The sequence below is a fragment of the Tripterygium wilfordii genome, chromosome 17 (assembly GCF_013401445.1).
Source record: "Tripterygium wilfordii isolate XIE 37 chromosome 17, ASM1340144v1, whole genome shotgun sequence".
Lineage (NCBI taxonomy): Eukaryota > Viridiplantae > Streptophyta > Magnoliopsida > Celastrales > Celastraceae > Tripterygium > Tripterygium wilfordii.
In genome coordinates, this window is record NC_052248.1 from 12451139 (window position 1) to 12464170 (window position 13032).

A 13032-nucleotide genomic window follows, 5' to 3' on the forward strand; every position below is an offset into this window, starting at 1 on the left:
AAATTAATATCCAACCTATTTCTATTACACAAAAAAATCAAACCAAACACGTCTCTCATTACAATCACATCAACAAAACATAAATTTCTATACATCATTCATTTCCAATAAAACTATAACAAAACACCCTCTCTCAATATAATCACATCAACAAAACACGTCTCTCAATATAATCATATCAATAAAACACTAAATCCAATATAATTTTGTTGGTTTAACAAAACTTGCACCATTACAAATGTTATAGTTGATAGAGCATTTCAAGTAATATGTACTTTGTTATCTCATTTGAAGTACCATAAAATAATATTTTTGGGGCATTTCTTAAACGGTATCCTTTCATGATTTTTACCTTTTAAATATTAAGAATACCCAACAACTTTCGAGTATATTTCAAATTTACCCTAGCCTAAACCCTATTCACCCTTCACGATTTCGCTTGTGTCACACCCTATATACAAACATGTCAATGTTTCGAGCTTCAATTGTCGGACAACTTTTTAGTGCAAGAAAATATAATTTGTTAAACATGTTCGTCAGTAAATCTCTCGAAATGTTAAAACAATTTAATAATTGAACCAATCATCATTTTAGACCACATATATGTTGAAATTATGATATCATTTTAAAACCATCGTATATGTTACTTTTCAAATATTCTACGAGGAGCGACATTATTTTGGTTGTGGATTTGCAATGACTTTTCTTAGTGTTACAAAAACCTTATCCCTATCCATAGAAACATAATGCTTGTTTTACAATTACAAAAAGTATTTCCTCATCAAGTCTTCAAGTAATAGAAAATATTTACTATTTAATAAATGTGTCTTAAATTTTGTCCCCACTATTCCTTAACGACGACCTTACGTACAGACTCTCAAGTCTCAATCTCACATGCATTTACACAATTATCAAGTCCAAAAGTCTTGAGATTGCCCAAAAATAAATTGAAGTGTGAATAGGAAATAGAAATTCAAACCACTCAATTGTTGCACTGGCTTGCGAGTAAATGCTACGATGTCATTTCAGGGGTGTGAAGCATTATTCTTTACGGAATTTTGTTAAAAAGTTTTTATGTGGGCCTCTTGATGTGTCAATGAACGGATGACCGGCTTTTTGGTCAATTGAAAAAATAGTCCTTTCAATAATGCTCAAGAAAACATCAGGAAACTTTGGGCCTTATAGCTCAAAACTCTTGGGCTTTGACAATTGATATTGATATATGTTGGGTCTCAATATTCCCCTTCTCCTTCTTTTTTTTTTTAAAAAAAACTTAAAATATTGATGCAATTAATCCAGTGTGGGTTTCCAAATGGAATAATTAAAATTCAACCATACCTTGGTGATTAAGAGTGTGTTTAGATTGAGGGACTCAGGGGAGGGGAGGGGAAGAGAAAGAGAAAGGAAATTTCAATTCCCTTATTTGGATAATTTAGAAAAACATTAAGCGAATAGAATTGGAGAGAATATTTCATTAAATTTTTGTTAAAATTCTTCATTCCCAAAATAAAATCATTTGGAGGGAATGGATGATTAATTAAGTTATTTATAAGTTAAAAACATATTTTACCTCTTTACATAATACTTTAATATAAAAATAAGGATAAATTAGTAAATTAAATTAATTTTCTTTCATTTCTTTTTTATTTAACAAAATATGAGAGAGTGGAAAGTATTATTTCCTCTCTTCTCTCCCCTTCTCTTCCCTTCACCTCAAATCCCTCAATCCAAACACAATCTAAGTTTTGTTTATACTAATTAGATTTTGGGTTGGGCCCGGTACCAGGCCCATAAGAGATAAAGTGGGTCTTGATAACAATGCCCTAAGAAGTGAAGAAAATCGTCAAAAGCGGTCCAGTATGCGGAAGTCCAATTTGATGAGAAGAGGAGGTCCCGTCCAACTCCAAGCCATATAGAAAGCCCAATATTCTCTCTTTTTTTGGACTAACACGTGCTTTAATCGCTACCCACTAAAGAAGCCCATCTCACTGTTCTTGGGCCTTGGCAACCAAACAGAGAACAAAAGCAAAACCATGATCCATGAAGTATGAACTGCTCTTTTTTACGCAGAGAAATTCGAGGTGTTGGTGACAACGTGATCGGTAGTTGTACTGCTTCAATGTATTATTATTATATTATATGATATATTATTGAATTTCTTTATTCAGTATAGACATGGGCTTGTTTGGGAATGCTGTGAGGTGTGGCGTGGTACTGTGAGGTGAGTTGAAACGTAAAAAGTTGTTTGGCGCATCACTTCTAAAACTGTGGTGCGGTGCGTTTGGTGTATCTAAATTACGGTTATATTAGATGATTAATAATATTAATATAAAATCACTTAAGGTTTAGATTGTACATTAATTTAAAATAAAATAATTGACTTAATCTGATTACGTAAGACAATTCAACATATATTGTAAGCGTTTGGGAGTGCTGTGAGGTGTGGTAAGGTGCTGTGAGATAAAAAGTTGTGGTGCTGTGAGGTGAGTTGGAACGCAAAAATTGTTTGATGTGTCACAAAAAACTGTGGTGTTGTTAGGTGTGTTGCAACTGAACACAATTGCAACACACTGCCAAACTCATACATTATCTTCTTTATATGAGAAGCTTCTCCGAAACTACACGAGGGTTCGTTCTTCAACGTCATTGTTTTCTCCGATATGTTCCTCATTCAAAATGTTATTACATTAAATAACGTGAATTGTTTTGCTATTATTTGGATGATTCAACGGGGTCTGGTTCAAGCAAGCTTTGGAAGGACTACTGGGTCGCCTGTAAATGGTCACTTGCTGGTGGCTTTTCTATTTGTTTTGCCAATTCTGATCTGGGTCATCTTGTCCTGGCAAGGACTTGTAGATTTGGAAAGTTTCGATGAGGTAAGGTATTCTGTTTGGGATATCTTCTTCACTTTTGCTGTTGATGTTGTTAATGTCTTTGATTTTGGAGTATATGTGATGGGATTTATTGGGATTGAGCAAGATTTTGATAGTTCAAATGTGTGTGATTTCTTCAGGGATTGATAGATGGTCAATTTGGAATAACTGTGCCTGGGCCTTCTGGGATGTTGGGGAAATAATTACACAATTTTGTGTTGTTTGAAAGGCATTTTGGTCCAATTTGTCATCTTTGCATCACTAATATTGAATAGTTTTTTCTATATTAAAAAACAAAAACGCTACATGTCCATAATTTTTATGTTCATACATAACCTAGGTGGCATGAAGTGTGGGGATCATTTTATATTAAATAGTCCCCACACTTCTCCTGATGCCACTTAGATTATGGACAATTATACACACTAAAATTATGTACACATATAATTTTGGATTAAAAAATTATAATCTCTATAATAAATGAATAGTTTTTTCTTTTAAAAAAATTTATTTGCAAACCATTAATTTTAGATGTAATATTTATTTAAATCGTTATAAAATAAGAAAAGATGTTAAATATGATTTTATTTAAAAATTATAAAGTCTTTTTCTCCAATAAATATAATTTTATTTTAATATAATACGTACTTGAAAAGATAAATGAGTATTTGCACAATATCAATAAACTTTGTGTTTCAATTAAACAAGGATTTTATTTTATATATTAAAATTTAAGATATTTAATTATTTACAAGATTAAAAAAATACAAAAGAAAAAATAAATTGTCCATATATTCTAAGTATTAAAAATTAGCAAAAAACCCTTTACGAGTGTGAAAACCAGAGCCGTAGCCGGTGAATGGCAATGCCGCTTCCAAGAATCGCCATATGGAGGACCACTGCGTCTTCTGCGTCCATATTATACCGCTATTGGGAGCTCGAGGCTTTCGATCAGACGCGGGTCTATATGCGATCGCAAAAGCACGCGAAGAGAAGGTACCAAATGGGGCGCTCTACGACTACCGTTCTTTCTCCGGCGCATTCTCCGCTCTCTTCGCGCACCACTTCCACTCCCGCCTCAAACTTCCCTGCCTCATTTTGCCTGGTACCAGCTCTTTCATAATTCGAACGGACGAGTTTAATCAGTGGCTTTCAGTCACAAAAGGTATGGAACGCTGTCATTAATGTATGCTTGATTTATTAGTCTAGTCTACTTGGTTAAATTACTAAATCATTTCCTGCTTTGACATATCATTTTAGACTATCGGATGTTAAATTTGTGGTTTAATATTATTCACTTTTGGGTTACACCATTGAGGGCACTGATCATGAATTCTGTATTTTGTGACTTCACAAACAATGTTTCTTACAGTTCTAACTTTGACAAATGCGTGAAATAAGGTACTTATCTGATATCCTTCTCTACTGCTAGAGGAAAGAAAATCCCGGCTTCTGGATTTAGCTAAGGTGGAAAGAAATGGGTAGGGATTAGACTAGTTTTTAAGCTCAAACCTTACCAACTAACATGGGATAGGATGGGTGTAGGGAGGAAGGAAATGTGTGTGGTTCATTAATCATTACACAACATGTGCTGGACTGGTTTAAAAAGGAAAACCACACGCTTAGTTAGAGTTTTGGTATAATTTCTAAAACATTATTGATCAGAATATCAAAGAGCATTATGTTATTTAATGAACTATATTCTGCGGGGAACCTGCTTCTGTTTCATGTTACATTTTTGCTGTGCCAAGAACATTGTTATCTACCATTCACCAGCATAGACCAAAAAATCCACCCATTTCCTCCACCGCACAACTGTAGTGTGCATCCATCATGGCTTTTCCTCCAATAAATATCATAAAGCGAATGGGAAAACTTATATGCAAAGTCATTCAACGTTCGAGTTGTAAATGTTGGCTAGAAATTGATAATGCAGTTTTTGAAAGAAAGGTTCTGACTTCTGAGTTGGAAGTTGTGCACTTAAATGTAAGCTGAATTCTTTTATGAGCTTTATAAAGTTACAATTTCTATAGAACATCAAATTCCCACCATACCTGGAACTGTTTTATTCAGTTTTGAACCTCTATTGTTGCAGTCGTGAATCTTTATATCCGTATAATGTTGGAGGAAAAACATGTAATGGAGGAGTACAAGCATTATTACACTGGACAACCATCTACCACTATGCCCTTGGCTGTTGGGCAAGTTGCTAAGTCACAGTGTTCACCATTTGTGCCCCACCATGTCAAACTTTTATCCTCTAGGCCTAGTGAGAAGTACAATAGCACAGCCATGAAAGCCACCCCTGCATCCAGTGCCGCTGAAAGTACATAATTATATCGCTGCCACCACTGCTTCCGGTAACGAAAGATGAAGAAATTGAAAATTGTCCCCACAAGAATCCAGGCATTATAGTTTACTGTGGTTGCCGGTGGCATCATTGAAGTTGCGCCAAGAAGGACTGGAAGGTTAATAAGGGGAATCCAAGATTGCTTGGGGAATGCCTTATGCAGCAGCCAAACTATAACTGGTCCCAATGCGCCACCAAGGAAAAACCAATTCATTTCCCCATAGTTGCCAAGAGTTCCAAAGATCCGCCTAGGTCCAACTAAACCCCAAATGACAGATGCATCGAAGAATACTCGATCACCTGGGCATGTCCATGGACTGTCAGGGGGGAGAAGATTATCTTGGCATATATTCTCAATGGAGTACAGCAACCACCATGCCACTGCAAGGTTGATTGTTCCAGCAAGCACAGTACCTATGAACTAATCCAAGTGGATTTGCAACAGGAAATATAGATGAGCTCGCAATTGTTTAAAAACAAAGCAGGTTAAAGAAAAGAATGTATCTAATCGTGTGAAGCATACTTCAAGATTTATCTCAGTTGTTTTGTTGCTAATACATAATGGAATCGTGAGTAGTGTACCTGGACTAAGAACATTGATCTTGGAGGAATCTTCATGTAATGTCCTAACTTGAAATCATTGAGGAAGGAGACAGCCTGAGCCATGCTCATATAACCATAAGTTTTGAAGCACACATTGGCAATCGGTTTTCCTGGTAATATGATACCCATGACGTACTCCGTTATAACATTTAACCCTGGAGTCTGGAGATAAAGCATCGTATCGTTAGATGACAACTTGGGAAAGGAGAAATGGCTACAGCTCTAAGTCACCAACCTGGTTTGTTGTTGCAGTTATAATGCTGATTGGGAGGGTGAATGTGAAGGCCATGGCACTAGCGAAAAGGAGTCCCCACCATGGCATCTGAACCTGATCATTCAAGAAGATGCAGAGTATGAGAGAAACGGCCAGTGATAGACCAAGCAACACATGGAACCACCATGAAGGTATGTCCTTGTATTTTCTCATCAGTCTTGTGTGGATATCCTCCTTGGCTTTATAAGAAGCATGGTATCGCTCGTATATCTCCCTGTTAATGCAGATGGTATATTAAATTGTGAATATACAGCCAATCTAAGAAAGCTCATAATATGACTGAAGTTAGGGCTCTCTTTTTTTCTTTTTTAGTATAAACTTCAGATTAACATACCATAACATGGAAGCATGCTAGAACGCTTAGAGTAGAAGACGTAAATTGAAAAGAATCAGAATATTCCAAGCTTCCAAGAGCACTTTTATCAGGGAAAACAGATACAATTATCTAAGAACTCTATTGCCTCCTTGTAACCTTGGTGCCCTTCGAATGAAAAAAAAAATCCATTCAAAAAAGAGTATTTGAGAACCACCTTGAATTTGGAAGCAAAAGCTTTATGATGGGGAGGATATCATTCACAGTTTGAAGATGAATGAGCTTTAAGCCTTTAAGAAATAAATTTTTTAGCGGTAAGGTGATAAAGCTTTTTGAGAACACTGGTTATAGAAGAAAATATGTGCTATCTGTACATATGTGTGAAATACCTTTTTGATAAATGTTACTGAAAAAGAAGAAATCAGTTCAAAGAAAAAAGGAAGTAGCAAAATTTCTCCATATAATTAATGTAATGATTTTGTCAGATAAAGTTCTTCTGGAGCAAAAACGGAAATATCATATAAAACTACATTATATTAAAATCATGCTGGAAAACAGAGAACTGGAAATATGATATATAAAATGATAAGTAGAATGTTACCTTCCATAAAAGAGAGCTACATGTGTGATTGTTGAGGCTATGGTGGCAAAACTAAAGCCATATGTTAAGGCAAAAAACATGCTGAGATGAATTCGTCCTTGTTCTTCATACTTTGGTATATCTAGCTCAAACTTGTCATTGACAATGTTTGATATGTTATATATTTGACCCTGGCCTGTAAACAAGTGCGAAGAGAATATTGGAAACGTCTGTGCACTGTACAAGTCTAGGCCCCAGTATGATATTGGGATCGCAATGTACATTACCAGTATGTAGCCAATGGCGATATTGCAAATGGCAAAGAAAGGAGTAATTAGCGGGCTGTACAAGAAGGATGCCACGGCAGACCAGTCTAGCGTCAGTGCACCAATTCCAAGGCCCCTCATGCCGGAGCCAAGTTGCTGGGCTGTCACCGACTTTGGGAATGCCCAGCAAACCCATGAAATGCTTGTCAATGTTGAGAATAGATACCCTGGGAGCAAGTACCATGAGAAACTACAAATGAGTGCGATTAGGAAAAACTTCGCTCTGGTCATGCGTTGTTCATCTTTGTCATGCAAAGCCCTGCAAAATAAATTTCAAACCGTTCATTCGCATTGCTTCACACACATTATACTTGTAGATAATCATTTATTATGTTTATATATAGGTTGTTTTTTCTTGACATATAAATGGAAAATCTCCCCAAGGTTGGGCCGCATTAAACCCACACTTGCAGAGTATGAATAGGGATGAAGTTATCCTGTGTGTGAAGTGGGCAGATTGCATGGCTTACTCTTGTATTGCTTGGTTTGTTTGATTTGCTGCATTTTTTTGTTTTGTTTTGCTTGCATTATTGAAGATGCATAACACTGCATTTTTTGAATCATCAGAATTGCTCATGGGGTGGTGGTTGCTGAAGTTAGGTACTATTGACTAGAGGGTGAAAGATGAGCAAATATGGAGCAGAAGGCTGAGGTTAGCATTTTCCTTTGCTTTGAACTTATACAAGTTTGAAATTGAATAAGTATGTTTAGTTGTTTACACTAGCAACCTGCAATAAATTCTTCTTACAAGAAAAGAAAAGAGAGACACTGCATTTTTTTGGGTGGTTTTATGTGAAATGGTATTTGTTAATTTGTGCAGATTTTCCTACCTTATGGTCCTTATCTTCAACAAAAACGATCGCCATCCAATGTTGACTCCCAATTGTCTATATTTCTTGCTTAACAGTGTGCCTTGCCTTGCTTACTTTTGAAAAACAAATTCAGAGCAGACATTATTATTAAATGGGTAGTTGACCATCGTTTCCATATAGCGACACCAAAATGTAATTATTATGATGATAAAGCACATGTACGTTTTCCTGGATGTGTAGCAATGTTATTGTGGTATTGTTATTCGCATTCGCTTTTCAAGTTTTGACCAGCAATTATTGTTCTGCTTCACCTTACATTTATACCCTCAAGAAATAATGCAATACTTTTTTTGGTTGGGAACGACATCCTATAAACTTATCTTTTGAAATCTAATATGAGTGTAAACTTAGGTTTTTTTGCCGCACGCACATAAATTTTTCACCTAATGATGAATAAGTTGGATCAGAGTTCAACGCGTAGTAATAAGGGTATTACTCTCAGTGAGAATCGAACCCATAATCTTTCGGGTTCATAATTCGTAAAGTTTGTTCTCAGATAAATTCACCAATTAGACTATAACTCAATACTTGATAAGGAAGGGGAAGGAAGGAAAAAAAATCCATGCCTATGCGAAGATATGGTGAAAATGGTTTCGAAAATGACATGTAACCCATCAATTTAGTAACTCATCGGAACCCAATAGATTTATTTCATTGATTTAATCAATGAAATATTTTTATTTCCACTCTTTTATCTCAGAGTTCATTGTCCAAAATTTATTATTTTAATATAGATTCTATTGTTTTTAAAAGTATAATCTATAATTCATTGTTTTAGTTCTGATTTCATTGTTTTTGAAAATTCCATTGAAAAAAACAATGGAATTAAGATTTACCTGATGAAATTCATCGACAATGAATCTTGTTAGAAAGAGTTTTATGCGTTGATCGACAATAGATCTTGTTAGAAAGAGTTTTATGCGTTGATTCTGAATATGAAATTTTTAAAAAAAATCTAACATATATTTTGACGTTTAAAAATTTCATTAGAAAACTTAGACTCCCATGAGCTACCATTATATGGGTTACCTAACAGTAATGAAAGGGTTTGCACCTGAATAACGAGACTTGAACGAGCGTGCTGGGCCACCACATGTGCGCTGGCTCAACCACATATTTCCTCAACAGTCCGGCCCAACCATAACCTAGCACCTGCAAAGTGCAAACCACCCGGTTCCATGACTTCTATCATTGCAACCCAAGAAGACAAATCATAAATAAACAAATTGACAAAATACCCATACTTATCTTGTAAGTTGTAACCTGTAATCCCACGATAAGGTTGATTATTTGAATCCAAAAATAATTATAAAAAAAAAAAGAAGCATTAATGCACCGGATTCAATTCAAAATCTTCATACTATTTACTAACCATATAAATTATGTAGAAAGGACGAAATAAAAGCAAATCACTTCGTAAGAATCAAAGAAAAACTAAATATTCTGATGATAATTTAACAAAGAAAGAGTACCTGAGTGGTGATGATTAGAATCCAACCAGCCAAGAAGGAGATGCTCCTCCCATAAAAAGCAACAATAATAGTAACAATACCAACAGCATAGGCAGACCCATATCCAAATGCGCTACCAGCATTAGCAAATATGGAAATCAGTACATGCTCCTTCACATTAAACGGACCAGGGTTGACGGAGAACATCCTCCGCCCGAACCCGGGGATCCGGAACTGGGTTTTGGGCAGCACAGCAGCCATGAAACGGCCTATTGGTAGAGTTGCAACTTGGACTGTGATTTGGGTTATGACTAGTGGCTCGGTCCGGTAGGCAAAGAATTGGTTTAGGAAAGAGAGGAGAGCACATGAGAAAAGTCCCATGAACCACATACGAAATGTCCATACGGGTAGCGTCGGGTCGTCCGTGTTGTTCACCGTGAGACGGACTTCCTCGATTGGAGACAGGTCATCGTCTTCAATTTCGGTGGAGGCGGTGGTGAGGGGAGGTTGGGTTTCAACTTCAAGGCTGCCCATGTTTTGGTGAGAGTCCAAAGAGGAGGAGTGGAGACAAAATAAGGCACGCAAAAATGGTAGGGATCAATAATATTTACATGTTTGAAATTTGGACCAGCGGGTGTTTTGTCTTAAAGTGTGCACAGCTAATGGTGCATTGATTACTATGATTATGATTTGTTTGTTTTTGTTTCTTGGAAGCAATGACGTGTTTTTGGTTTCACATAAAACTTGGAATAGGAGGTTTAATATTAATCACTATTCGATTGATTGGTATGAGGTAACACCAATGGTGAAAGCACTCTATAAGATCGAGACTGACACTGAGAAACGAAAGCTGGGAGAACTGTGTTATTGGAATTTAGTGAGAACGTTGATAAGAAACGCCCCAACTTTTATAGGATGCATGATGGATGAGACGTAAATATTAATCCGTTTCACATTGCATATTAGTAAAGAGACCATGAACCGAAACATCATTTACATTTAAAATAACTTTTTTCATGTGGCATGTAGACACAAAATCTCTCTCCTACATGGCACAATAGAAATGTGAGAAAACTTTCTCTAAGCTTCAGCTATATAGTATTGTATAGATAGATGTATTTTCATTTTTTTTAATGTTTTTCAAAATTATTCTCCTATACATTTATATATATTAAAAACATTATTGAAAAAAATCAAAAGCTAATCCCAAAGCTTGACCCGGGCCCGATCCCGAATATCGGGCCTATCCATGTCCCTATCGAGGACTCCGACTGGAACCAGGCTTGATACCAACTCATGCCTAACTTCGGCCTGATCCCGCTCTCGATTTTGGGCTCGATCCCAGATCCCGGAGTAGCAACGACTTTTCCCAGTGTTACAAACGTTGACTTGCAAATATGTCATGCTTCCTCTACTAAAAGATTTTTTTAAAAAGATGAATGAATTAATTAAAGAGGAAAAAAAGCGACGGCAACCAATGGGCTTCTAGTTAAGTTTTACATCAAATAAAATAAAAAGAAGAATCTCTAGAATGTTGAAGAATCTTTAGGTAAAATATATATATATATATATAAAATCCATTTTTTCATGTCAATCCCCAAATTAATAAGTCTAATGTAACGTCAAACAGTACTCTTCTTATGTATTCAACGTGGAGATGAACTAGATTGGTTCACCACTTCAATTTTCTCCACATAATTCCAATTTAATAGTCTGAAGACTCTGAACAAAAACAATTAACAAAATAAGACTTTAGTGACAATGAAGAATCCATCAGAATCTGGAAAAGAATAAAGATACAACTGTTATATTATATATATATATGTGTGTGTGTATTGCAATATGTAACTCTTTTTTTATTGTTGAACATGTCTCTTGATTGAACATGATCGTTCGTAAATCCCTCGAAATATTAAACAATTTAATAATTGAATCAATCATCATTTTAGACCGCATATATGTTAAAATTATGACACTATTTTAAAATTATGACACTATTTTGGACCGCATATATGTTACTTTTCAAATATTCTACGAAATGTAGCGATATTATTTTGGTCGTGGATATGCAATGACTTTTCTTAGTGCTACAAAAACCTTATCCTTAGAAAACATCACTGCATAGGTAGATTTAGTTTCTAAATGTACAACATGGAATACGTTATCTAGTTGTTGTGCAGGTTGCATAGACTGACTTCTCTTAGTCTTCCTCGAAAGATCTCTGCCTGATGGTAGTGTGAATCATATCTTCCCCTAGTTTTGTCAATATTTGAACGATTAACACCTTTAAAAGAGAAATCATTTGATTTTGTTTTTCAGGAATCATAGATTAGAATACGTACCTTTTCCATCCAAAAGTAACACAATCAATGCTTAGCAGTTCATTATTGTTCTTAATATCAAAAGGATCTCATACCCTTTGCCAATTGGCATGAAATGCATTGAGATGTTGAAGGAAAGTCGTGGCATGCCTTTCTGTACCCACTTGATCAAGAATAGCAAAGTCTACACATGTGATTCGAAGAAACGCCCCAACTTTTATAGGATGCATGATAGATGAGACGTAAATATTAATCTGTTTCACATTGCACATTAGTAAAGAGACCATGAACTAAAGCATCATTTACATTTTCAAATAATTTTTTCCATGTAGCATGTAGACACAAAATCTCTCCTACATGGCAAAATAGAAATGTGAGAGAAATTTCTCTAAGCTTCAGCTCTATAGTATTGTATAGATAAATGTATTTTCATTTTTTTAATGATTTTCAAAATTATCCTCCTATACATTTATATATATTAAAAACATTATTGAAAAAAATCAAAAGCTAATCCTAAAGCTTGACCCGGGCCCGATCCCGAATCCTCTGCCTGTCCATGTCCCCATCCAGGACTCCGACTGGAACCAGGCGATACCAGCTCATGCCTAACTTTTGCCTGATCCTGCACTCGATTTTGGGCTCGATCCCAGATCCCAGAGTAGCAACGACTTTTCCCGGTGTTACAAACGTTGACTTGCAAATATGTCATGCTTCCTCTACTAAAATATTTTTTAAAAAAGATGAATGAATTAATTAAAGAGGAAAAAAAGCGACGGCATCCAATGGGCTTCTAGTTAAGTTTTACATCAAATAAAATAAAAAGAAGAATCTCTAGAATGTTGAAGAATCTTTAGGTAAAATATATATAATCCATTGTCATGTCAATCCCCAAATTTAAGTCTAATTTAACATCAAACAGTACTCTTCTTATATATTCAACGTGGAGATGAACTAGATTGGTTCACCACTTCAATTTTCTCCACATAATTCCAATTTAATAGTCTGAAGACTCTGGACAAAAACAATTAACAAAATAAGACTTCAGTGACAATGAAGAATCCATCAGAAT

General features: G+C 35.5%; 1 protein-coding gene and 1 long non-coding RNA gene across 4 annotated transcripts; one reads left to right on the forward strand and one right to left on the reverse strand.

Moving 5' to 3' along the window:
* Nucleotides 1-4764: 4764 nt before the first annotated feature.
* On the reverse strand, nt 4765-10497 carry LOC119982421 (oligopeptide transporter 4-like). 3 transcript variants are annotated; one of them, XM_038825785.1, is made up of 6 exons: nt 9664-10495; nt 9246-9376; nt 7015-7578; nt 6062-6314; nt 5806-5988; nt 4765-5644 (listed from the first exon to the last, which is right to left on the reverse strand). In XM_038825785.1, exons 1-6 carry the CDS (start codon nt 10174-10176, stop codon nt 5033-5035), a joined length of 2256 nt encoding a protein of 751 aa, XP_038681713.1. In that variant the 5' UTR covers nt 10177-10495; the 3' UTR covers nt 4765-5032. The 3 variants fall into 3 exon arrangements, with proteins under 3 accessions (XP_038681713.1, XP_038681714.1, XP_038681715.1); XM_038825786.1 differs by having other exon boundaries at nt 5033-5644; nt 9246-9373; nt 9664-10497; XM_038825787.1 differs by having other exon boundaries at nt 5033-5644; nt 9246-9343; nt 9664-10176.
* On the forward strand, nt 6093-8364 carry LOC119982424. Its single transcript, XR_005464395.1, has 3 exons — nt 6093-6231; nt 7887-7971; nt 8140-8364. It is a non-coding gene; the product is annotated as an uncharacterized LOC119982424 (long non-coding RNA).
* Nucleotides 10498-13032: the final 2535 nt, after the last annotated feature.

Coding starts and splice junctions, on each gene's coding strand:
- LOC119982421 (XM_038825785.1), bottom strand. CDS start 10,176: ATGGGCAGCCTTGAAGTTGAAACCCAACCTCCCCTCACCACCGCCTCC. Junction 9,377..9,663: donor TTCTAATCATCACCACTCAG/GTACTCTTTCTT, acceptor TTGCAATGATAG/AAGTCATGGAACCGGGTGGT. Junction 7,579..9,245: donor GTTCAAGTCTCGTTATTCAG/GTGCAAACCCTT, acceptor TTTATTTTGCAG/GGCTTTGCATGACAAAGATG.